The sequence below is a fragment of the Pseudochaenichthys georgianus genome, chromosome 20 (assembly GCF_902827115.2).
Source record: "Pseudochaenichthys georgianus chromosome 20, fPseGeo1.2, whole genome shotgun sequence".
Taxonomy (NCBI): Eukaryota; Metazoa; Chordata; class Actinopteri; order Perciformes; family Channichthyidae; genus Pseudochaenichthys; species Pseudochaenichthys georgianus.
In genome coordinates, this window is record NC_047522.1 from 9,274,782 (window position 1) to 9,300,299 (window position 25,518).

General features: G+C 41.3%; 1 protein-coding gene across 1 annotated transcript in view; it reads left to right on the forward strand.

The window, feature by feature from the left end:
- Positions 1–25,518, forward strand: part of sspo (SCO-spondin) — a 136,312-nt gene that overhangs the window by 82,560 nt on the left and 28,234 nt on the right. Inside the window, exons 80-112 of the mRNA XM_034109166.2 lie at positions 31–77; positions 217–417; positions 1,875–2,045; positions 2,851–3,051; positions 3,143–3,254; positions 3,350–3,570; positions 4,081–4,233; positions 4,348–4,514; positions 4,661–4,806; positions 5,578–5,798; positions 6,034–6,069; positions 6,292–6,456; positions 7,433–7,645; positions 8,169–8,336; positions 8,459–8,593; positions 9,448–9,685; positions 10,702–10,854; positions 10,967–11,013; positions 11,139–11,309; positions 11,517–11,693; positions 12,313–12,468; positions 12,695–12,819; positions 14,305–14,444; positions 15,820–15,866; positions 15,968–16,195; positions 18,017–18,178; positions 18,847–18,963; positions 19,049–19,187; positions 19,488–19,684; positions 20,732–20,902; positions 21,749–21,876; positions 21,983–22,137; positions 24,341–24,387. Of these exons, the coding sequence (XP_033965057.1) occupies positions 31–77; positions 217–417; positions 1,875–2,045; positions 2,851–3,051; positions 3,143–3,254; positions 3,350–3,570; positions 4,081–4,233; positions 4,348–4,514; positions 4,661–4,806; positions 5,578–5,798; positions 6,034–6,069; positions 6,292–6,456; positions 7,433–7,645; positions 8,169–8,336; positions 8,459–8,593; positions 9,448–9,685; positions 10,702–10,854; positions 10,967–11,013; positions 11,139–11,309; positions 11,517–11,693; positions 12,313–12,468; positions 12,695–12,819; positions 14,305–14,444; positions 15,820–15,866; positions 15,968–16,195; positions 18,017–18,178; positions 18,847–18,963; positions 19,049–19,187; positions 19,488–19,684; positions 20,732–20,902; positions 21,749–21,876; positions 21,983–22,137; positions 24,341–24,387 (4,955 nt within the window). The remainder of the gene's footprint in view (positions 1–30; positions 78–216; positions 418–1,874; positions 2,046–2,850; positions 3,052–3,142; positions 3,255–3,349; positions 3,571–4,080; positions 4,234–4,347; positions 4,515–4,660; positions 4,807–5,577; positions 5,799–6,033; positions 6,070–6,291; positions 6,457–7,432; positions 7,646–8,168; positions 8,337–8,458; positions 8,594–9,447; positions 9,686–10,701; positions 10,855–10,966; positions 11,014–11,138; positions 11,310–11,516; positions 11,694–12,312; positions 12,469–12,694; positions 12,820–14,304; positions 14,445–15,819; positions 15,867–15,967; positions 16,196–18,016; positions 18,179–18,846; positions 18,964–19,048; positions 19,188–19,487; positions 19,685–20,731; positions 20,903–21,748; positions 21,877–21,982; positions 22,138–24,340; positions 24,388–25,518) is intronic.

Below are 25,518 nucleotides of genomic sequence, written 5' to 3' on the forward strand. Positions count from 1 at the left end.
TATTTATGTTGACATTTTAACTTGTTTCAGCACTTGTCAGGGTGGTCGGCTCAACTGCACCAGATACCTCTGTCCAGGTGAGTAAGACCAATACAGAAAACAGTAAATTAGGAGGAATAAACTGTCTCTATTTCTGAATAAAAGAAAAATCTAAATGGGAAAGGGATTTCAAGGGAAGGCCATAAATGTAGATTTTGCATCTCTGTGTGTTCCCAGTGTCAGGCGGCTGGTGTGAGTGGTCAGAGTGGACTCCGTGCTCAAGGACCTGTGGGGCGGAGTCTGTGTCCCGCTACAGGAGCTGCAGCTGTCCTGAGAACAATGCTGGAGGAGTGGTCTGCTCTGGAGAACAGGAAATACACAACGGGGTCGGAGTTCAAATCCAGAGGCAGCCATGCCCTGTCATAACCTTCTGCCCAGGTACAACTATCAGAGCCAGCCCGACCCATTAAGCAACATAAGCGGCCGCTTAGGGCCCCGCAGCCACTAAGGGCCCCCTAGAAAAGAAAAGAAAATGAAAATGAAAAAAAATTATAATCTCAGTACACCGTCGCCCTGATAAGTATGTTTAATTAATTCTGTTAATATGCCTGGATTACCTACTCTCAAAGACGTTACTTTGAATCGCGGGGGTAAGCTAAACCGTTAGGAAGTAGCTATAGCTTGCCAGATATATTAAATAAACACTTTGTCATACAATCTAAATGTTTTTTAGCGTTACCTGGTGATTTCAAAGAAAGCTCTCTGGGAAATGTTGACTTACTGTTCGACATGAAGCTAGAAGCTACAGTACACAGTTGATCCTGAGTCCTGTCAGTTAAAGTGTTTCATAGTTAGCTTAGCTAAGCATCAACCTAGCACTGAAATATATGGATGTTATGTGACAGTATTTATGAGAAAAAGTCAGCTGAAATGGTGGCATGCCACTGCTTGTCAACAGCATGTTTGAACGTATTTGCAGCAGTAAATGTGGCTGTTTGGCCACTGACGTTGCCATAACAACACCTGCATTTAAATGTGAAACCTCTTTTTGTGACAGATTTTTGCATGAAATTATAATTCTTCAGAATGATATTCCTATTGACAGCTAATTTCTATGTGAACATTATGAGATGGACAGCCAGAGAGAATAAATGAAAAACAGTTATGAAATACTATATGACAGTAAAACAAGAGTACAGTTTAAAAGGGGAGTGATTTGTAAAATATCTGTTTACAGTTCTGTTTCATATGGGTGTTGAGAGATGTATCCATAGATCTCTTAATGTTGCTCTCAAAGTGCACCAGATTGATGCATTTAACTTCAATATTTAAAAATCAATCTTCCCGGGGGAGCATCCCCCCGGACCCTCCTAGAGGAGGTTAGGTCCACGGTGTTTACATGCTTATTTATACAATATGTGTGCTTATGCTAGCATCATAAGACAAAAGTTGGTTCCGTGTTGTGTGTAGTGAGAACGCGCTAGAGTGAGGGGGGCCTCCAAGCCAAAGCACGCTTAGGGCCCCCAAAAGTCTAGGGCCGGCCCTGACAACTATTATTAGTTTCTAGTAACATACGTTAATTCAAGCTAATTGATCAAATGAACGATGCTTTGAATTAAAGTATTATTCATTCCCAAGAAACCAAAATGTATGTGACTGCAGAAAAAAAACATGTTCCAGATCCCATTGTCAGTAACTCCTGTAGTTGAAGTAAGTAGTGTAGTAAGGTTCGTCTTATGATCTTCTTCTTCTTGTTTACAGATATAGTACTAAATCACTATAATACATACTTTGTTGTGTCTCTGTTTGTTCCCCTCTCTCTCTCTCTCTCTCTCTCTCTCTCTCTCTCTCTCTCCTCTCTCTCTCTCTCTCTCTCTCTCTCTCTCTCTCTCTAGTCCACGGCTCGTGGAGCCCCTGGTCACCCTGGTCAGAGTGTGATGGATGCGCCGGGTCGTCCGCTCGCACCAGGGACTGCAACAGTCCTCCCGCCAAGTTCGGTGGGCTGCCCTGTCTTGGGGAGAGCAGGCAGAGACGTGGTTGCTATGACAACACTACCATCTGCTCTGGTCAGCATAATAAAGGACTTGTGTGTATATTGAGAAACACTGATGTACTGCCTCAATTTAGGGTACTGGATGGAAATGAGGAATGAAGAATGACAATTGAGCTCTGATAAGGATGTGAAAAGATAAAAATGTGCATTTTTATAAAGGAAAGGGAAAATTAAGGATCTTTCCCTGCCCTCCCATTGAGAATTTGTTTTTGATCTAATGTGACTAGTTTTCAGAGGTGGGATAAGTACTCAGATCTTGTACTTGACTAAAAGTAGGAATTAAATTAAACTCAAGTAAAAGTACAAAGGTATTAGCATCAAAATATAATTAAAGTTCCAAAAGTAAAAGTACTCATTCTGCAGATTGGTCCATTTCAGAATAATATATATGATATGTTTTATAATTATTGATCATTAAAGTGTTATCAAAGCTGGCAAAGGTGCAGCTAGTTTTAATGACTTTGTTTACTGCAGGGTTACTTGTGAATTTACTCCAGGTGTAACTAAAGTCTGATTTAAGAGTTGATTATATTTCACATTACTAATCCAAATCTGTAAAGTAACTAAAAAAGTACACTATTTACCTCTGAATTGTAGTTGAGTAGAAGTACAAAGTAGCATAAAGTGGAAATACTCAAGTAAAGTACAAGTATCTCAAATCTGTACTTGAGTAAATGCACTTAGTTACTTCCCACCTCTGCTAGTTTCAAGTTTGCTTTTACAATTTCACGAGCTCTGAGAAAGCACAATCGTAAAACCCATCACTCCACTTGATGAGGTAATTCTCTTCAACCTGTTCTTTCTCCTGCGTTCGGCAGACTGTGGTGGAGGTCAGGAAGAATGGCCTTGTGGGAAGCCCTGTCCCCGCTCCTGTTCAGATCTCCATAGCGACACAGAGTGCTTGGACTCACCTGGGTGCACACAGACTTGCGGATGTCCGGGTGACATGCTCCTGCAGGATGGAGTGTGTGTAGCCCGGGCGGAGTGTCGCTGCAAATACCACAACAGCTCAGATACAGGTTGGATCCACAATCTGTTTATTTAAAATGAGTTGAAGTCTTTATATTGTGTTTACTAAGATTGTCTAATCAGATATTGTCTTTGATATAGGGATGACATTCAGCGGGCTATATTCCAGTAATGCATCATGGGAATGGCCTGGTGGATCTGGTTGGCAGTTTGCAGAACCAGGAGACAGCATCATCAGTGACTGCAAAAACTGGTACTGCACAACTGAACAGCTCTTAAGATTGAAATGGTTTTAATATAGAATGTATTTCAGTTTAATGTATAATTGACTGTCATCTTTCATCTCAGTTCATGCGAGTCTGGGGTGATGCAGTGTCAATCAGTTCCTGGCTGCTATGTTGACGGTGGCTGGAGCCAATGGGGGGCCTGGACTGAGTGCTCGCTGTCATGTGGAGGGGGGGTCAAGTTCAGGAGACGCCAGTGTAATAACCCCTCCCCTCAGAGCAGTGGGAGGGGCTGCCTGGGAGTCGCTGAACAGCAGAAAGACTGCAACATACACATCTGCACAGGTAGGCCTGTCTGACCAACCAACTTTGAACTGGAGTTTTGAACTCAGGCAGAACTTCAACTTAAACTGTATTTCTCTCAGCTTGGCGTCTAATAGAGGAGTGGATTTACATTACCCTTTAAATAAAATAACGTCCCTCTTGGAAATTTGAACAAAAATATGATAAAGAGATATTTAAAGAAAGATAAATAGTCTTCGGAATGAAGTTCAATACATTTTACACTCTTTCTTTATGAGTTCAAGTTCAAAGGTTTTATTTTCATATGCACATAAGCTACAGTGTAGAAATGGCAATGCAATTCTTCTGACCTGAGCTCCTCCAACAATACAACATGTATAATACAATACAAAAATATTGCAAGGAGTCTATATACATGTAAATAGAATATGATATGTACAAGAACAGAATATGAAATTTAAATAATGTACATTAGGACAAAATTAAATACGGTTTATTGCGGTGATAACTATTTATATAAATGATGTGTTACATCTAAGTGTTTGCTCTCAGACTCGGTGGGCCCGTGGCTGCCCTGGTCTCGGTGGTCTGCGTGTTCGGTCAGCTGTGGTGGAGGACAGCAGGCCCGCTCTCGCCTCTGCAGCTCTCCCCCCTGCAGCGGGCTCAGGCGCCAGAGCAAGACCTGCAACACCCAGGTTTGCCTCGGTGAGTCCTGATTTGCTGTAGAATATCTGTCACTCTGGTATCAAAGTTTTAACGACTTTAGATCCGGGGTATCCTTTCTGAGTTTCGTTAATGTGTGCATGTTATGTTGTTCAGAAGTGGGCTGCCCCCCTGGCAGGTTGTACAGAGAGTGTGAACGAGGGGAAGGCTGCCCGTTCAGCTGCGCTCACGTCAGCGGCAGGGAGGGATGCTACTCCGATGGCTGTGAGGAAGGCTGCCACTGCCCCCACCAGAGATACCAACACCACGATGTCTGCCTGCAGGTGGGTTCCCTGTCACCTGAGCAACTCAAGTATAAGTCATGAAATATCATGAAACGCTAACATTTGTTATGGCAACACGAAGGGATATAAAGGAAACATTTAACATATTTCCAGACAACATTTTTATTAAAATGTGTGTTTTTCAGGAGTGTCCCTGTCTGGTGGACAAGGACCTCCTGGCCTCTCTGCAGAGTGTTTCTATCACACCTGTCTCCTCTCTGCTCCTCCATAACGTCACTGAGGGAGGGGAACTTCAGCCTGGAGACACACTGGTCCATGACTGCAGCACCTGGTGAGCAGGAAATGTTCTGAATATTTGCAGCTGTGCTATATGTTATTCATTTACACTTGGCCAACAATACATATTGTCGTTGGACAATTACAGGGTTTATATTGGTTCTTAAATGTCTAATTAAACCTCCTAGTTTGAGGTCCTGTTTTATTATGAAAATGAGGCACCTGGGTTGAAATACAATTTAAAGGTCTCCTATTATACTATTTCTAGGCATATATTATAGGTCTCGGATATATAAAAAACATGTCTATGAAGTGTTTTTCTCAAAATACCAAACAGATCATGCATTTTAGACATCCCTCATATCCCTCTGTTTCAGCCCTGTTAGAGAAGTGCTGATTCTGGGTCAGTAGCTCTGAATGTTAGCGATGCTTGTTAATGCAAACAAAGACCATATTACTTCCAAAAGACGTTGCGCATTGTTTCTGATGGCGACGTTTCTGATAGGGCCGTGGGTGTAAAGCCAGCCCACATTTCAGATATTACATAATATCGGCAGCAAATCTGGATCAGCTCCGTTGTACACCCTTTGAACTGGGTACGGAGGAAAAGAGAGAGGGTTTTCTTTTCTGACACTTTGTGAGTTCCCTTACTCACCGGGGACACATATTTATGTATAAAAGACATCAAAAAGTGCATTTTGCATGATAGGAGACCTTTAAGGCACATACTAATTTAAGTAAGAAGTGAGTTTTCTAATTGTGAAGCTGCTTTCCCAGTCACACTCTTCAAACCACTCTCACCTCACTCCCCACCTCTGTTCTGTAGTGGCTGTGAACATGGCAGGTGGAACTGTTCCTTGGAGCATTGCCCAGTTGACGGCCGCCTGTCCCCCTGGGGCCCCTGGAGCCCCTGCTCGCTGTCCTGTGGAGGTCTGGGACTGAAGACCCGCTCCAAGACCTGCACCCAGCCTGCCCCAGCCCACGGAGGGAGGGACTGCCAGGGGCCACGCCAGGAAACCACCTACTGCCAGGCCCCTGACTGCCCAGGTACAGTGGATAGTTGAGGTGGTACTGTATGTAATGTGTGTGTTTCGGGATAAAGGAAAACAAATACAGGTGAGGGTGTCAAGTCAGTCAATTAAATCATACAGAAAATTGAATTATAAAGGGATATTCTGTATCCCTCATCTGTACCCATGATCAATAAACTGCTTGTTTGTACAGTATACTGATTTTTAATAAGCAAAGCTGGTACTGATTTAGATTGTTTTGCTTGTTGCAGTTGTTGTTGGTCCGACTGAAGAACCGGTTTTACCAGGTAAATGATCTCTTCACTCAAAGTGCAACTACAAATAGAGTTTTCTCTTGCTTTCATCACTCACTGGTCTTTGCAGTGTATGTGTCTTTATGGTACATGCTATAGTGATTTGTTACTTTTTGTTTCAACCCTATATACTAGCATATTTTCCCTCAACATCAACAATTAATATTTCAAATGCTTTCCTTTTTTTCATCCTGTTTCCTCCTCTTTGCTCTTTAGATGAGGATGCTGGCTTCTCTCCGTGGTCAGTATGGAGTCCCTGCACTAAGACCTGCACTGATGCCCTCAGCCCGGCCATGAAGACCCGTCACAGACGATGTATCAGACCCCCCTGCTCTGGAAGCTCTCACCAAGAGAAGGCCTGTAACCTGCCTCAGTGCTCAGGTACGACCTCTCACAGTTTCTCTCCTTGAACTCTGCTAAGTCTTTCCTTTTTTACCATCTGCTCACTTACATTGTTATCCTGTGTTATTTTAGGATAGAATCTCAACTTCCAGTACTCCAGTATCTAACAGTAGAGCATTGTAGTTCCTAGTTGTTGATAAAGTGGCTGTGTGAACATTAAGTTAGGAACTGCTCAGTGACATTTTTACAAAAATACTGCAACACTTGTAATAAGATGAAAGCTGCCTCACTAAGGGCTTACATCCGACAACAGAGAATTAATTATTCCAGTGTGTGAGAGAGCATGTGATGTATTAATCTTCAATTTCTCCTTGGTAAAACTTCTACACAAACTACTGTAAGTGTGGTGATATCTGTAAGTTAGCTTTTTGGGACTGTGTGGCGTGGCTTTGTTTGTAATCATTCATCATTCTTATCTCAGAGACCACAGATCCAGATTAGTTTTTTTGATTTCACAGACATCAGAAGAGATAAGAGTACAGCGCTAGCTGTACAGTACGTGAAGGCCGTTTGATCAATACTTGTGAAGTTGTATTTGTACATAGGATTGTATTTTATCGAAATCTTGCCTGAGCATAGAGTGTTTACTTTAGGATTTTATCTAAAGTTTTATTCCAGATGGGGGGTTAACACCATTTTAGTTTGTGTAACTTGTGTACATACAGTGTGTAAAAGCAACAGAGTAGGGAAACAATTCAGCTTTTGAATGAATTGTAATGATTCAGACATTCTTATGGCCTTAACTAGAACTATAATTTAACCTTAATAAACTGCTAATTTAATCTAATTGCTTTTTAGATGAGCCCTATCAACTTTTTTTACCTTAAAAAAATACATATTGGACATATCTTATTGTAAGACATCTCAATTTGATTAGACGAGGCAACACATATTACTTCTAATATTGCCTACTAACATGTAAAGTGCTATGATGTCTTTTGTGATATGTTCCAAGATGGAGACGAGGTATGTGAGGGGACGGACTGTGCGGGGAGGAACTGTTCTTGGAAGGATTGGGGGGAGTGGAGCTCCTGTTCTCGGTCCTGCGGGGTGGGTCAGCAGCAGAGGATCCGAACCTTCCTCAGCCCCCGCTCCAACGGCTCCTGGTGTGAAGACATCCTGGGGGGGAACCTGGAGCATCGCTTCTGTAACATCAAGCCCTGCAGAGGTCAGCAGCCTGATCAGCATGTAGAGTCAAAATAGCAAATCCATGAAAAAAACTGACTGTGACTGTACAGTACATTTGGACTATTACATTTTGTTATCTGTGCGCCACTATTTAGTCCTTGCCCTCAGGTTTGTCCCACACATTATGCATTTTTGTAAATCACATTTGTTAAGTGCACAAACTTAATTTGTTGAGTTAAGTGCACAAAGTACACACTTTGTACTATTAATAATGCTGTTTCTGCCCCAATAAATTCAGTTGATATACTGCTTTGATTTATTTGTTAATTCAAACTTTAGTTCACTCGTTTCTTAAAATATTGAAATGACCAACAAATGGTTGCCACATATCAACACCATTGTTAAAAATACCCAATAGAAACTATGACGTAAAATATGAAACGTTGTGATAGACTGGAATGATGATTTTGGTTAAAGTATGTGATTTGTTGTTATAAAACATGCAAAAAACGTATTTTATGTCTCTTGATTTAATTCTGTTTATTTGTGTGTGGATGCTGTAGTTGATGGAGGTTGGTCTCGCTGGAGTCCATGGTCCCGCTGTGATAAGCGCTGCGGTGGGGGGCGCTCCATACGCACCCGCTCCTGCTCCAGCCCTCCGCCCAAGAACGGGGGGAAGAAGTGTGAAGGAGAGAAGAACCAGGTCAAACCCTGCAACACCAAACCATGCGGTGAGACAAGTCTTTGTATTCCAAAAGTCACCACAGGCTGTGAATAGCATTCTTGGTGAGGCAAAGAAAATGCCTGTGGCGTCATGGAACAAATTCATGACCTTCTGTTTGTGTTTTGTCAGATGAGAAAGGATGCCCGCCAGGCCAGGAGTTTGTGTCGTGTGCCAACCAGTGTCCACAGCGCTGCTCAGACCTCCAGCAGGGTATCGAGTGCCAGGGCAACACCGACTGTCAGCCCGGCTGCCGCTGCCCTAAAGGTGTGTGTGTATGTGTTTACGTGTGTGTCCTAGATAGATCACTTAAGATATTCATTGCTATTAGGATGTTAAGAGCATTCCATGGAATATAACAAAAAGTGTATCTCAAGCCGGTTTCTCAAACTTACCTACCCCACCTTTAACTGAAATAAAGTGCAATTAATATACAGGAATTGTCCTTAAAGATTTTACAGGAAAACAATGTAATTTTACAGATTTGTCCTCTCTTTTCAAAATCCATTGTCTTTAAATGTTACATTCAAATACCTTAATTAAAGTTCTGATGAGAAAAACAGTTTTTTACATTTTTATTTTATTAGATTTGTATGATCAAACACTAAAATAAATACAGAACCTAAAGTTCTACAGGGAGAATACTGTTATTTTACAACCAAACACATTCAATAAAATGACAGTACAAAATGTTCTATAAGTTCTAATGTTTATTTATTTTTTAAATTTTGGCTCAACCCTGGTCTATCAAACATTTTTTTTCAAGAATATGTTCATCATCTTTAGACAGAACTTGAAGTCGTTTTTTGCCTATGTTGCTGTTCTGGTATTTAAATGTTGTTATGCAAACGGGGAGTCATTCACATGAAGTGTATTGTATTTGATGCAGAAATGTCAAAAAACGGGATCAGTGAAAATGAAACAATTTTCATGGCTTGAAACAGGTGAAGGTTAATGACAAAATTCTAAATATTTTCTATTTTGGTAAATGAGGAACCAATCATATTCAGTTCAGTGCATGCGGGGCTAGTAACTATGACCCTAAACCAGCTGCTGCAATAATAGGCTAAAAAAAACCTATGTTTATTAACAAAGTACACTTTTGTTTACTATGTGTCCAGGCCAGCTGCAGCAGGACGGGGTGTGTGTGCAACTCTGGCAGTGTGACTGTACGGACTCACTGGGACAGATCTGGGCAGCCGGCAGCGTGCATCAGGTGGACTGTAACAACTGCAGCTGCTCTGACGGACAGCTCTTCTGCACCAATCACAGCTGCCAGGCCTCCTGCACCTGGAGCTCCTGGTCCAGTTGGGCATTGTGCAGCGTTTCCTGTGGGCAGGGCCGGAGAACCAGATACAGGTGAGGGGAAACCACTCATAAATACCCAGTGTTCGAATTACCCATTTGCTTTCGGGGGAGCCCTATTTATAATTTTGTTTGGCAATCATATAGGCAGACATGAAAGATGTATATGTTTCCTGCATTAGATCAATATTGATTGCCAATAGGCCTACCTTGTTTGGTAGGACATCTTTTTTTTCATCTCCGAAAATCTCGATCGCTTTTTCGTGTGCCTGGCTCTTGGTGCTTATAAATCTTTTTCCGCAGGTTATTCTGTTGATCACAGCTGACTTTTCCCTGAATCCATTCTTGTGAAAGGTGCACAAATGTGGATTTTTTTTGGTTCTGTGTCCAGTTAAAAGGCAGGTCATGGGCATCGTCAGGAAATGTTCGCTAGCGCAGGTTGCGCCGGCGGCTGTGGCCGTTGTTGAAGCCTCTTCGCGCGCTGCATCGGCAGGCCTCTCCCTCGGTGTGGAGCTGTCAAACTCGACCCTAACGCCGCTTACAGCCGGCCAACTAAAAGTTGTTCCGTTCACGTTGTCATTTTTAGACTCCTTCGCTTCTTTGATGTGAATCCAAAAGCTTCGGGGCTTGGCTGTTTTCGTTTTGCCATATTTTTTATTACAAAGCCAGAGTTAAAAAAAATATCAGTATGAAAATATAAAATACCGCGCCAGCATCGCCTGCCGTAACCATAGCAACGTAAGTAGCGTAAAGAATGCAGCGCCGCCACCTAGAGATGGCAACACCCAGAAATATTCACAAATATAAAACAAATATTCAGAAACTGTAATGAACAATGACTATTATTTATTTCAAGAACTTTTATTTACAGAAACTCAACATTTCTAATCTGTGTGACACAAATATGCACGATTCTTTTGGGCTCCCCCTATTTATCTCAAAGTCGGCCTTCAGGGGAGCTCCCTCCCTCCCTCCCCCTGGCTCCCCCCCATTTCGAACTGTGTAAATACCTGTTCATCCCAACCTCTCAAAACATTTCTAAAGAGACTTTTGTGTCTGTTGTGTGTCAGGTCTCTGGTCCCAGAAACCGAAGGAGCAGATTGTCAGTTTGAGGAAGTCCAGCATAAATCCTGTGACCCCGGACCTTGCCCGCCTCTCTGTCTCCATGACGACCAGGAGCTTACAGTGGGAGACACTTGGCTGCAGGGCGAGTGTAAACAATGGTGAGAATGATGCACAAAAGCATAGTGGAAAAGTGTATTTGGCTGATAAAGGCTTTGCAAAAAAATGAAAATGAGTACTCAAATTATGTTGTACATTTGTTTTTCCTCCTAGCACATGCACCCCAGAGGGAGATTACTGCCAAGACATTGACTGCAGAGGTGGGTCACTGCAATTATATTAGACAAGAGTAAACAGTGTGCGAAAATGTGGGCACTGCTGCAGATGTGTTAAACTTTATACTCAGCTAATTATCCAATAACCAAGTGCTTTGTGTTGTGTGCAGTGGATGGTGGTTGGACCCCGTGGTCAGTGTGGTCTGACTGCTCAGTGACCTGTGGACGAGGCACCCAGGTTCACACCCGCGCCTGCATCAACCCCCCCCCACGGAACAACGGGTCTCACTGCAGCGGGCCGGAAAGAGAAACCCAGGACTGTCACACTCCTCCCTGTCTGGGTTTGTTACAAAATGCCACAATTATGTAATTTCATTCATTCATAGCCATCTTTAGATTGTGCCCATTACCAAAAACAGATGCACATAATTTATTTATTTGAAGTTATTTTGATAAATATTGTATTAGCTGTATATACTATCTTGGAAGAGGGATGTCAGCAATACAGTTCACACTTGCACTGATCATATTGACTCCCTTGTCCCCAGATGATCTTTGCCCCTGGTCGCCATGGTCACCATGTTCCCGGAGCTGTGGCGCAGGTTCGGTGTTGCGGCGCAGGGTGTGTGTGTGTGAGGAGGGAGGAGATGCAGCGTGTCCCTCTGAGATCGAGGCTGAGAGGAACAGAGAGGAAACCCAGCTGTGTTACAAACGGCCCTGTCCAGGTGCACACAAAACTCAAAGATGCTGCTTTCCGTTGATATTAGCAAGGCTTATCTTAATACCATCTCATATTTATGTTGATATGTAATAGTGTACAATGTTACCTTGTGTATGCTTAATTGTCCAGATTATTTTCTAAAAGCTTGGTTGAAAATGAAATTGTGGGTACTTTTGATACAAATCAGGGATCAAACAATTGAACGATTGAACCACTCATTTTGGGTTGCTTGTCAAAAAAAAAAAAAAAATAGTTTCCAGTCCAAGTCATATCTTATTTGGAGAATTGATTTATGCAAAGATTGAACTGAAATCTGAAACCATCTTTTGCTATTTGTGTCGGATCATCATGGTTGCTTATTTCATTTCTGGGTCTGCCTAAATTGTACTTTAGTAGCTGTTCCCAGTAAGACAGCTACTGTAGCTTTTGTATTGATTGTTAAGAGGAAGACATAATTTTTGGTCCAAAATATATCTATTATACACTAATTAATTTAGCAGTACTGGGACCGTCTCTGGGTCAAGCGAGTATAAGTCAAAGGGCTGCTTCACAGATTGTAAGTGTATCACAAAGAAATCAGCATTTAGCACCAGAGTGATGGATTTGTTTTTTTCTGACTGCAGACTGTCCCATGTCGGGGTGGAGTGTTTGGTCTCCGTGCTCCTGTCAGTCTCAGAGGCAGCAGCGCTACCGTGTAGCCCTCTCCCCGGCCACCAGGGGGCAACAGTGCACTCCTGTTGAAACCCAGAGCAGGACGTGCAGTCTCAGTCAGTGTGGAGGTGAGTTAACAACCATGGAAACTGTTTATATATCTATATGAAACAAAGAGGCCTGTCTGTGATCCTCTCATGGTTCAAGGTGCACTTGAATATTCCTTTTGTGCATATTGGCATCTATAATGTACACAGGAATCAGCAGAATGTGATTGACCTGGTACATGCATTAGGTTGAGTGTGTTTGATTTCCTTCATTTAAATACTGTGATGTGTTTTCTCATGTTTGTAGATTGTGAAGCCCCATTTGAGTACTCCGCCTGTGGTGCTCCCTGTGAGAAGCAGTGTGTGCTGCAGGGCCGTGGAGATCTCTGTTCAGGAGTCAGGGAGTGTACACCTGGCTGCTACTGCCCACAGGTGAGAATCCCATTCCCCATATTTATATAGGAAACACTATGGTAAATCATCATTCATCCTCACACAAAATTAGATCATTTGTATTATGTGAATGTGAATAATTGTTCTACATTCAGGATTCTGGTTCCTGACAATAAACATGGCAGTTGAGACTTAAGTTAATACTCTTAAGTAAAGACACATTCTTGTCTGTTGATAATTAAACACATATGAGTCAGACAGTTTAAGACAATTTCATCAAATATGTGAGATGCAAAACAAGCTTTTTCTCACATCAGACTGACAAACACGCTTCCCAGTGAACAGTCTATTTTTAGACTTTAATTACAGCTGAATTCACATTCAAAATGAACTCATTACAAACTTTATATCTGCAAACTAAAGCATGAGACTTGTATACAATTGATATCATTTCAAATGCGTAAACATAGTCGCATACTGCTGGACTGTATTTGTGTCCAGACCAGAATAAAACTTCTCTGGCATTAGTTTAGAAAGTAAAATATGCACTGCTTCATATTGTCGTTAATACATTACTTTGATATGAGGACATTTCTGTAATGTGGTTTTGCTCAGTTTGGGGCTTCCAGCTTTGTTTACTGCACAAACTCCTCTCACAGCACCTACAGCAGCAGTGGGGGGAGATAAATGAAAGAAATAACAAAAAGCAGATACCCAGAGGTGTAAAACACCAAAGTACTGTCATTCATTTCCCAAACATTGATTACTTTTCTGTATGTCATTAAATACTTTTACCTGCAGTAACACAATGGCAAACTTGTTAGAAATCATTTATTATGTACACAGAGTGCATCATTACCATTCATTTGGGGTTGTTTATTTCACCTGATGAATGTAAGTCCAATATTCACTCTTTTTTTAAGTCCTGAGGGAAATGTCCGGCTCTTTAGCTGCTTAATGCTCAACTGTATGTTACCTAGCTACTGTAGTCTCTCACTTTGTCTGTCTGCTGGTTGGTGCGGAGCAGGTAGTGTACAGCGGGTTCAAACAGATTTTAGGAGAGCCAAACAAAACCCTCTTTAAAAAAAGGTTAACCAAAAACAGTAACTAAACCATTTACTGAAACTCACTCTAAAGCTCTGTAAAGCCAAGAGGAGCTGCATATTCTCTGGACTTGTATCACTTTGAGGAATTCCTTTGACATAAATACATTTATTTTAAATAATGTTGTTATGAAAAATATTGATCCAGCTGCTTGAAATGTTTCTTTTTCAAAGTTAATACCTGCAACATAAATATGTTATTTGACTATTTAATTGTTGACAAATGCCTATATGGTTAGTAGCATATATACAGTATACTGCCTTGTCTGTACATATATATATATATAACGATTGAGCATGGATCTGTAGATATAAGGGAAAAGAACAGTTCTTGTTTTGGCCTGAATGTTCAAACCAAATTAAACAAAAATATAAAAGCATCAGTTCTTCCTTTCTGTGAATTGTGTGCTTTTCTCTTCAGGGCCTGCTGCAGCAGAATGGTACCTGTGTTCCTCCAGAGGAGTGTGGCTGCATCCACCTGCAGCACCAAGCCTCCGGACCACCCCCCACACCTGTCACCCTCCCCCAGGGAGCCATGGTCACCATAGGCTGCAGTACTTGGTAGGGCTCCTCGATCATGGCAAAAATCATAATCATGATTATTTTTGGTCAATATTGATATCACGATTATTAAATATGATTATTCGTTGACTTTGAAAACATCAATTTATTGAATTTTAAACATTTTTATTTTAAGTATCTTTTTAGCAGTTGATTACCCTGAACTTTAAGTATAATTCAACTGCAAAGTATTCAGCTGAAGCCACATATTTTTCAACATCCCCACGGCATTTGTCACATTGGGCAGGCAGTCATCGCGAAAAGGCCCGTCCACACAGCGGCGTGCGTTGACGCTTCCCCATTCACTTTGAATGGGGTGACGTCACTTTTAGCCGAAATGCATCGTGGGAAGCGACGTGGAGCGTAGCTGGCGTGGCTCGCTGCAAAAGTTGAGCAATGTTCAACTTTTGACGCCTCGGCAGAGGCGTCAGCCAATCGAATCATATGCCAGTACAAGCTCTAGCCAATCAAACCGCTGCTTGTGTGTCAGGGGCGGGAGATTCATGTGATTGGTTGTTGGTCGAGTTTCAGACACGCCCGCCGGCAAGCGTCAGCGCACGCCGCTGTGTGGACGGGCCGTAACGCTTGTCCATAGTGTTAACCAGTTGCCTAAACCCCTGGTTGCTAACCGTGCTAACTGGGCACATGTCTTTAGCTATGTAGAATGTGATGGCATCTGTTATATCTTTGTGTCTTTGCGAGCTGGTTGAGTAGGCCGTTGCACTGTAAAGCGAGTCCTTAATTGATGACTGTGATGTGGCGGATGAAGTCGAGGGGGCACGCTCGTGGACTGTTAACGGGGGGAAACTGTGGACCTCTGTCGCCTGTCAGCACAACTGAAATGATGACGTTTAAAAAAGCGGGCCAGGCCGGCCGTCTGTGATTCTCCAGAACACACAGATGGCCAGTCCGCCCCAGCTGCACTGTACTTTTTTTTGTTCCACGTCGGACTCTTTAACCCAAAGTATTTCCAAACAGCGGAATTAGTTTGACCTTTCTTGTTCACGAGTGTCTCTTTTCCTGCCATCTTCAGTCGCGCTGAACTCCCACAACTAATGTCACTCACAACCTGGCCGAGGGGGCTTTTAGGGAGGGGCAAATGCGCACGCAGCAAAGTAATGTTTTCGTAATCGTTGCAAGCCAAAAATCGTAATCGAGATTAAAATACGATTTAATTGCACAGCCCTAGTACTTGGTTAGACCCTGGCTTTTTAAAACATTTGGCAGAGGGCTTAATGATTTCTGTATCAGTTGTCTGTTCTTTTTCTTTTCATCCACTTGTTGTTTTCTCCCTGCTGGCCTGTTTGTCTGGAATCTATGACTACGCTTGACATATTATGATTATAATCTGTTTTTGGGATGTTCTGTCCTCCAGCCTCTGCCATGATGGAGCTTTGCAGTGTGACACGAGAGAGTGTGAAGGTAAGAAAGCGCACTAAATGTGGGTTGGAGAAAAAAGAACGTCCTGGTTTAATATTGCCCTCATTTTGTTACCCTTCCCTTTTTTTTTTACCTTCTTCCAGTCATCCTCAGTGAGTGGTCAGAGTGGACTCCCTGCTCTCCCTGTGTGCCCTCGTCCTCCCTGACTGGAATTATAAGTAGCAGTACAATTGTCTCAATCCAGAGGCGTTTCCGGGCCTGTTTGGACCTAGAATCAGGTCTTCCGGTCCCTAGAGAGGAGGAGGAGGAGAGCAAATGCCCACGACCGCTGGAGGAGGAGAGGCTCTGTCCAGACGCCAAAATCTGTAGCGGTAATGGTTTTGTTGTGGTGGACAAAAATATGTTTACAAAAGAACCAAGTGTGTATTTGATCTCAGTAGAGAGATGCTGTCAGTTGCTCCTTTTACTCCAGGAGCAAGGATGGGAAGATTGTGCTCCACCCCAGTTCACTTCAGCACGTAGCAGCAGTCTGATACTCTGCTCCCATTTACAGATAGTAACTCAGTTAACTGGTTGTACACAAGCATGGCTCCATAGAAACAAATAATAACAGTGTGGGCCAGGGTGATAATGAAATTACTCTAGCATGGCTTTCTCTTGAGAGGAAAAGGAATTACTTTCATGCACAATTACTACAAAGCAAGGCAAATATAAAATATATATATATAACAAACAGGCTTTTAAGACAAGTTGAATAAGAGGCCATAGCCAATAGAAATGACACATCTAAAAAAGATTTTAGACCAAAAGAAAAAAGCTCAGAACTGAAGTTAATAAATGACAGTTCTTGAATATTGAAAAGCTTATTTTTCAATGCATGTTGGAGCAGACCTCAAGTCATGTTATATTTCAGGTATTTGGTGCTTAAAAACGTAATGTGACTTCTACATAGCTTTAGCAATATTCAGCATTCCTGTCCCAGAAAACCAGAGATCTTGAACGTAGCAACAGATCAGAGATTTATTAAAGCCCTGAACCATTAGACAAAAGTAAAGACGTATAATCTCATATGTATTCCACTTCTCTGAGTCTCAGTGAGGGCTGATTGACTTCTAAGAGAGATGTGTCGAGACAAAACTACAATATTTGAGCCTATTCAAAATAACCAATGGTCAGGTGTTTTCTAAATCTTGCTGAGACATAATTACTTGAATTATTCATTTGTTCTTTGACTTGATTATACTGTTACATAACCCTGTGTGTTGTCCACATACATATTTATCGTAGGATGTTTTGTTTTTCCACATTTTTTGAGCTAGTGATTATTTTAGAGGTTGTACAGAAGATGTCTGGGAATGGAGCTTTGGAGAACTCAATGTCATATTTCTAACTTTAATGTGGAATTGGACAAGTAGTCTATTCATAAGGTAACAGAAAAAAGGCCAGTACAATTGGATCAATATAACTGTTAGAATATGGTTTGGGGAGCATTTCAAACAGAAAGAATAGACTTTAATCTGGAATCTGTAGAAAAGTGTGGTTCCAGGTTTCCATTGTTATCCCTGTGAATATGTTTGATGTGTTAGTTCATTGCTGACAGTTCAGATTAATAGTTACCATCTGTCGATAGATTTAAAGCTTGTTATCAGCGTCCACTGAGAAATATAGCATTGTGCATCCCCACTGCCCTATTCTCATTATTTCCCAACAATGGAAAAGGGGTTTGAAGAAAGGAAGATTTCCATGTCGCTGTAAGGTTGATTAGATTTAGCATGTGTCTGCAAAGAATGATTTATCCTGAATTCACTCTATCGTCGCTCCATTCTTCTCGTATTTGGATGTGAATGGGAATGTCTCTAAATTACTACCATGCCCAATGGACCGTAGTTTGATTCTGATGTCAAATATTGAAGGTCTTTTACTCCATCATAGAAAGTCGAGATATCTACAACTGCTCAGTGAAGATAAATTGCTTTAATTTACTATGAATAAATGGAACTTAATCTTATCTCTCATAAATAATTCAGACATTTCACTCTCTCAAATAGGCTTGTGCATCAGTCCACAAACAACAATATGCTTTTGTTGTCTTGGATGGTGATTACAGCAATTACAGCGGCCATCATGATAATTACAGCCATTATCATTAAGAAGGGTTGATGCTGGTTATGATTATCATTGTACCCTTCCAGATCTGTGTCAGTGGAGTGTCTGGAGCGCCTGGACAGTGTGTGCGGAGCCCTGCAGCGGTGGAGTCAGGCAGCGCTTCAGACGGCCCCTGGCCTCTCCTCCAGGACCCCTCTGTAAGAGCCAACAGACCCAGAGCCAAAGCTGCAACACAGGACTCTGCCCAGGTACAATTTATTTTATTTTACGTTTTAGATCCTCACATACACAAAGGATGTTAATCCAAAATGAAGTAGAAATGTCTTCAAGAAATGTGTGGGTCAAACAATTATATTGTGCTTTTGGTTGATATTAACTAATTACTTTTACTCAAGTACTTTGCATAAGTAAAAGTATTTTGACAGTATGCTACTCCTTTTGCCCTTTAACATTTATTTTACAACCTTAATTACTAGCTACAATGCAGATTTAGATTTAATACATTTGAAGTTATAAATGATTGTAGGTTAAGCTGAATAGCAGTTTATGAAGTAATTTAAATAAGTGATAAACACATTAAAGCATCTTTAATTATAATTTTCTCATATGGCATGATCTGAAATGGGCTAATCTCTATGAGGAGTTATTTTACTGTTGGTACTTTTAATATATTATGATGCTTAAATGTTTGTACTTTTACTTGTAACTGAGCATATTTACACTGTAGTAAAGTAAAGTATTTCTTCTACCTGTGTGTTTTGTGTTCAGATCATTTATTGCAAAGACTTTATTTCCATGCAAGTCTTTCATATCACTCCTGGCAGAAAAGCCCACATGTTACTGTCTGCGGTCGTTTCAGTGAGCTTTGCTTTGCTTTCATGAAAAGTGGGAAAGATTGACTTTCATTGTCTCTCAGGTGAGCGCTGTGAGGACAGGGGGCGGACCTACGAGGAGAGCTGTGCCAATCAATGTCCTCGCAGCTGCACTGACTTATGGGAGCATGTGCAGTGTCTCCAAGGAACCTGCCATCCAGGTACACTTTGACTTATAGCATCAACAGTTGCTTTAAAGACTGCAAACTATTGGTTTCTCAATGTGTACTTTACTTAATCTCTCAGGTTGCCGTTGTCAAGAGGGACATTTGTTGCAGGATGGCCATTGTGTGCCAGTGACAAAGTGTCGCTGTGGTATCCCATCAGGCAACGGGACGTTGGAGTTCCGCCCTATAGAGGAGCTTTCCATGGACTGTAACACCTGGTTAGAAGCTATTTACTTTTTTCAAGATTCAAGGCTTTTATTGTCATTTGTGCATAGCTAATGCAAATCTTAGGTCACAGGCTCCTCCAACAGTGCAACACCATAAAACAGATACAATAGTGAAAGTAAATAAAATAGAATATAGTAGAAATAGTGCAGAACAGTCTATATACAAGTAATTGGAATATTGATATATATAAGTTGCAAACAGATGAATGTTATGGATGTTCTTTCATCATTACAACATTCACTTCACTTACTTTTATTTATCTCTTCAACAACTCTCTCCTTCCTCTTCAGTGTGTGTGAGAATGGTACTCTGGTGTGTACTAAGCTCCAGTGCCCAGTTTATGAGCCCTGGAGCCCATGGAGCTCGTGCTCAGCTTCCTGTGGGCGGGGCCAGATGACCAGGACACGCCTTTGCCAGGACACAGGGGGCGGTCCTTCCTGTGGGAACACCATGCAGACGGAGAGCTGTGATCTGCCATCATGTCCAGGTGTGACTTAGAGATGGCAAATCCGGATCCTTTTACGGACTCAAGGTCTTCTGAGTCAGTCATTGAAGAGATCCGGATCCTTTGAGTCATATGAGTCACCAAGAGCGTAGATATCCTACCGGTGAAACAGGAGCACATAATCTCCAACTTCAAATCAATTCAAATTTTAGAGCTACTAGTGAGGGCGGCAGTGCACTGTTTGTGTATTTTGAATTTGTCAGTTGAGGTTTGCATTTCACGAGCATATTAAACTATCGTTACATTAACCTCCGCTACACAAACATGATCTAACAACGTTTGTGTCTTAATGCTTGTTTATTGCAGTATTTGGCTTCTTATACTTGACTGGGTGAAGTCGTCAAATGATCTGTGCACAGTATGCATCTATGTTATCACAAACAGCTGACACTGAGTCTAAAAACCATGACGAGTCCGAAACCGTTTGCTCTTTCGCACTGTGTGGAGTAATCCACTCATTCAGTCTGCTCACCAAATCTGAGTCTGCTATGTTTTGCACAGTGAAGGAAGTTCCCCTGATCCAGTCAGTCAGGATTTGCGAATCTGAGTCTGCTGTTGACTCGTGCATGATGAGGCTGGATCTCTGGATCTGCTACGGTTACGGTTCTGAGTCCGCACGAGTCTGCAGGAAGTTTCACTGATCCGCGTGCCCTGAGCCAAACAATAACTTCTGGCAGCTATCCTACTTGCTAAAGGCTAGGCAGATGGACTGGGGTACGTTGTAATGTGATTTTGCATGTTCTAAGGAGAGTAGCGAGTGAAGCAATGTATGGTTTTAATTTGTACGTCACCAGGTGTAGGACTCAAAGGACTCGGGTTAATGGAGTGGGGAGACTCGTCACTCCCAGGTCATTACTAGGATCCGGGTTAATGATCCGGATGAATCAGGACTCAGACTCACCCATCCCTAGTTTTTTCTAGGAACAAGTACCAACATGCACAATTGAGAATGTGCCAACCTTTTTTACATCACAGTGTTAAAAGTGAAAGTTGTGTCACTCCGCCTGTGTCCGACATCTCTCCCTCCAGCGGGATGTTTGTTGGGCGAGTGGTCATCCTGGAGTGAGTGCAGCGCCTCTTGTGGTGGGGGGTTGTCATCACGGAACAAGACGGTCCTCAGAGAGCCGGAGCCTGGTGGGACGGCCTGTGTGGGACCACTAGAACAACACACTGCCTGTAACACCAACAGCTGCCGGCCTGGTAACAAAAACAAACACACACACATCATTTCAATTTGTACATTTAGCACATTACATACTGTATTTTTACCAAACAATGAAACTCCTAAGTTCTAGTTGAATACAGTGGTAACTAAGCAACTCATAACCACATTAATTAGTTGTGTTCTCACTTTTTATAGTTTTATGTGGTGAAAGGTTATCCCACATGTGGCTAAGACAATCTGTTCTGAGGACAGATTGTAAAGTGTACGAAAATAAAAATCCCACATATGTGTGTATTGAAATATATATATGGACCTTTCTGTAACATCACCTGAGATGGCCCATAAATCAAATGACAAATGAGAATATAAAGTTAAACCTAATTTATTTATACTTTGATAAGGACAATACTGTACACAAGTTCTTTATTTGAAATCAGCCGTGTTTCTTTAGCTCAGTTTCCACACACTGGTCCAGGAAGTTTGCTAAAGTGTTCCTGTCCGATGGCGGCCGCCCGCTCGTATTCCACCGTCGAAACAGGCAAAATGTTCTCCACTTTTGCTCCGATAAGCCTGTTTATCTGTGCTATGCGACTCTGCCATGTTTGCTCCGTCTCCTCTTCCATGAACTCGAGTGTCGCGCTATCGGAAAGGGACATTTGATTTATTTTTCCGTCCTCCTATTATGCAAATAGTTGAAGACCTTAAAGTAACCAACATTTTGTTGTGTTTAATAACTGTAATGTAATTCCTGCTGTTATCAACAGTAACGCGATACAGACATATGTAATCAGATTACAATACTTCTTAGCATGTTACCCCCAAAACTGTATATGAGACAGAATGAAATTCATTGTATGTTCGTTTATCTTTGTGTGTTGCAGAGTGTCCTCGAGGGCAGGTGTTCAGTGACTGTTCAGGCTCCTGTCCTTACACCTGTGAAGACTTGTGGCCCCACACTCAGTGTTTAACCGGACCCTGCTCTTCTGGGTGCAAGTGCCCCCCCGGACAGGTCTGGACACCCCGTGTGTTTTTATGTGTTTATGTGCATGTGTGTTTTTGTGTAGTTGGATCCTTTTACCCGTGAAATGATCTGATTCTCACGGTGTCCCCCACAGGTGCTGCATGAAGGCTCCTGTGTGTCCCAGGCTGAATGTCCCTGTTCACTGCTGTCCCTGCCGACTGCTTACCAGCGCTGGAATATGAGTACTGAGGAGATCACAGACACTCTGCTGCCAGCTGGAACAGCCTTTCAGCACCTCTGCAACACATGGTAATACATTACACATGAGCGTCGAGACTCACACGGACACATAGTGCTTTTACATCGAGCTGACCATGTCCATTTGTTTAGTCAAATATTTCAAACATTACAAGCATGTTTTCTTTAAATAATGGAGACTTGGGCAGGTTCCATTATAAGCTAGCTTTACTATAACTCAAAATGAATTTCTGGTTGATATTAAATAAATCCATGATATTAATATTTTACATCATTTTCAGGCTGTAGCTAAGATCAAACAGTAGTCATTTACTCCCAGCTTTCATCATTTCAACCCTTTGTCATTGGTTTAGATCAAGTGGCATATTAGTGCTGATGCTTTGAGTACGAACAAACAACTTATCGTCTCATGGTAGATTTTAGGGTACTGATTGGCACTGCTTGTGTCCACAAAATTCAGGTATGGGAAGGCTGTATGTATTGGCCACATTTGAAAGAGCATTTTAAAATAACAAAGTCCCTGAGATGATTAATACACAGTAACTAGGTTGGATGCTAGTCAATCAGAAGCTATTGGTACCTGTTTATGTGGATAATTATGTAAATGATGCTGGATGATGTCCTTTTGTTGTTCTGTTTATGCTTTTATGTTTCATGTGGAACTACTTGGACAGGTCTCCCTTGGAAAAGAGATCAATGATCTCAATGGGATTTTATCTGTATAAATAAAGGTTTGAAATGAAATGAAATGAAAACTGAGTCCCAGAGGATATTGCTTATTCTCTATGCATTTAGGAGGGTAGAACATGAGGAGAAATTAGCATACTGTAGCTGACTTTGCACTCTATTAGAATTGGAAAGTTCATGCAGTTTTCGAGTTGTATTAATGTGTTGAATAAGCCTTAGCTGCAAATGGTGACACAAGGGAAAAACAGAATGTATGGTGGGTAAAGGAAACTGATATTACACTTTAATATTTTACTGGATGCAGACAAAGGTGAGCACATGATGAAACATTTAGTTTGTCTTTTTATTGAAACACTTGCTTCAAGGTGACTTAAATATTTTGTATCAGCATATATACTATGGTTAGGTTAAGGAAACTAAAACCACACGGTTAAGAAGTTGTCTGATGGCAGGGTGTTGTATGAATAGGAGAGAATTACAATATGCAAAGGAATTTATGTAAAGTGTTGTTAAAACATTAGGAAATTAGAACCGTACCACCGTCGGGTTGACCATGTTGTGATTAATTCATGATCAATGTGCCACGCTATTCCAAGTAATCTGACAATGATATTTTGCAATTATAGACGCTACTCAAAAAAAGTGGTGTGTATCATTGGCAGAGTTGAGTTTCATTGTCTGAGTCAAACAACAATCCAGTTTGGTACTATGATATCTGCTGTAATAGATAGTCTAGTATACAGCAGACATAACGTAGGTCATCTCATCTTCGCAGACTCATTTTGATCCTCTTTAATAAATACTGAATGGATCAGCCTTGTGACATGAGGGAGGTTAGGGGGAACACATCTTCTTCATCCAATCTTCATCCTGCAAGAAAGAGCCATACATATTATACATAAAACTACCTACAAAGAACCAACAAATCGATGATTTATCAAACTAAAAACACTAAAACTGCACGACCTGGTTGACTATAAAACTATCCAAATTATGTTCAAAGAACCAAATCCAGGGACTTATTAGACGGAGAGGAAACATACACATGTTGAGAGGAAACTGCATTTTCAAAAAACCACCCATTCGAACAAATTCCAAACTTCATAGCATCCCAACAAAAGGTGTTCATCTGTGGAATTACTGTAATGATGAGCTGAAATACTGTGCAACTGTATCTAAACTAAAACAATTATTTAGAAACCAAATCCTGAATGGTTATGAGCAGGACCTGTGATCTATTGCTTGTCATTTCTTGTCATTGTAAAAGTTATTTGCTTTTGTTTGTTTTGAATGGAATGATTTGTTCTATAGGACCAAAAACGTGTTTAAGCTTCTTCTTGCCCCTTTTCAACAATTGTAATTGTTTATTTGTATACCTTGAAAGTTTTTTTTAATGTTGCTTCTCTTTGTTATTATTATTATAATTGTTAGGATTATTGTTTGATTTGTTTCTAACATGTTCACTAAATTGACTAATAATAATTGCTTAAGTTTCTCAGTTTTCAATAATGTCAGTTTTGCTTTTCCCCTCATATTGTGTCACTCACCTGATTGTTCTCTCTCACAGTGTGTGTCAAAGAGGAGTTTTCAACTGTTCCTCGGAGATCTGTGATGGTGAGTGATGCTCTGTCACAGCTGTTCTTACCAAACGCATATCCTGTGCTTTATAGGGCCCCTCTCTGTTAACATGGAAAGTACCGCCAACAATAATCTTTGGTTGAACTGTCAGGTCCATGATAAATATGTCAACCTATCTATAGTGAGTAACAGCTGCTGCAACAGTTGGCTCAAATAACTGAGCGACAGTCACATCAATCACGGCCTACAAAGGCCATTACTTGGTTTTTGTTTTCGTAAACAAATCATGATAACATCTTAAACGAGCAGAGGGAGAGAGATGAGAGATAATAGGAAGCAGAGTGTCACAAAGTACACGCCCTGATCCTCATAAGAGACTCTCATGTGCGACTCGCTCTGTGATTCGACCAATGTTTTTATCCGTCATCGTTTGATGAGCAGTGCCTTTTATCCTCCTGCTGCCTCCTCTCTCCTCTGGATGAGCTCTAAGTGAATTCCTCTTTCACAGAGAGCAGTGTATAACAGTGTTTGAAGGGAACATCTTATTTATATCTCAACCTGGGAGTTGTTTCATATTTTAAAAACTATTAATCATGATAATAGCAATAGTTCCATAGATGAGAGCAGCTCTAAGTCACTGCCTGGCAAAAATGATGGCCCCGCCCACTTTCCGCTGAAACCAAAGAATCAGTGCAAAGCAAAACAAATATTTGTCCCTGCCTAAAAGCTGCTGTGTTTTATATCACAAGCCAAACAACACAAAGATCTAAAGTTCAGATTTGCTATATTTTTACTTTAAAAATGACGATAAAATATATACGGCATGTTCAGTCATTACATGGAGGTCTGTGGGAAACACATCATCACAGCTATATTATAAGGCCAATATGGTCAATTGTCAAAGTAAACATGTAAAGTCAAATGAGTTACTGTATAGGCATAATTCAAATATATAACACTGACAAGCCAAGGAAATGCCAGTTTAAGTGTTTGCATGCTGCATGCCACTTGTCCACCGACAGAACATCAACCCCCTATTGCTTTTATTTGAACTTTATATCGTTGCGATCATCAATATCTAATGACATTGTTTCATTATTTACCTGACTGACCATCGTAATTGGCGAAAACCTCAGAATCTGTGTTTACCGCCAGTCAAATGACAGC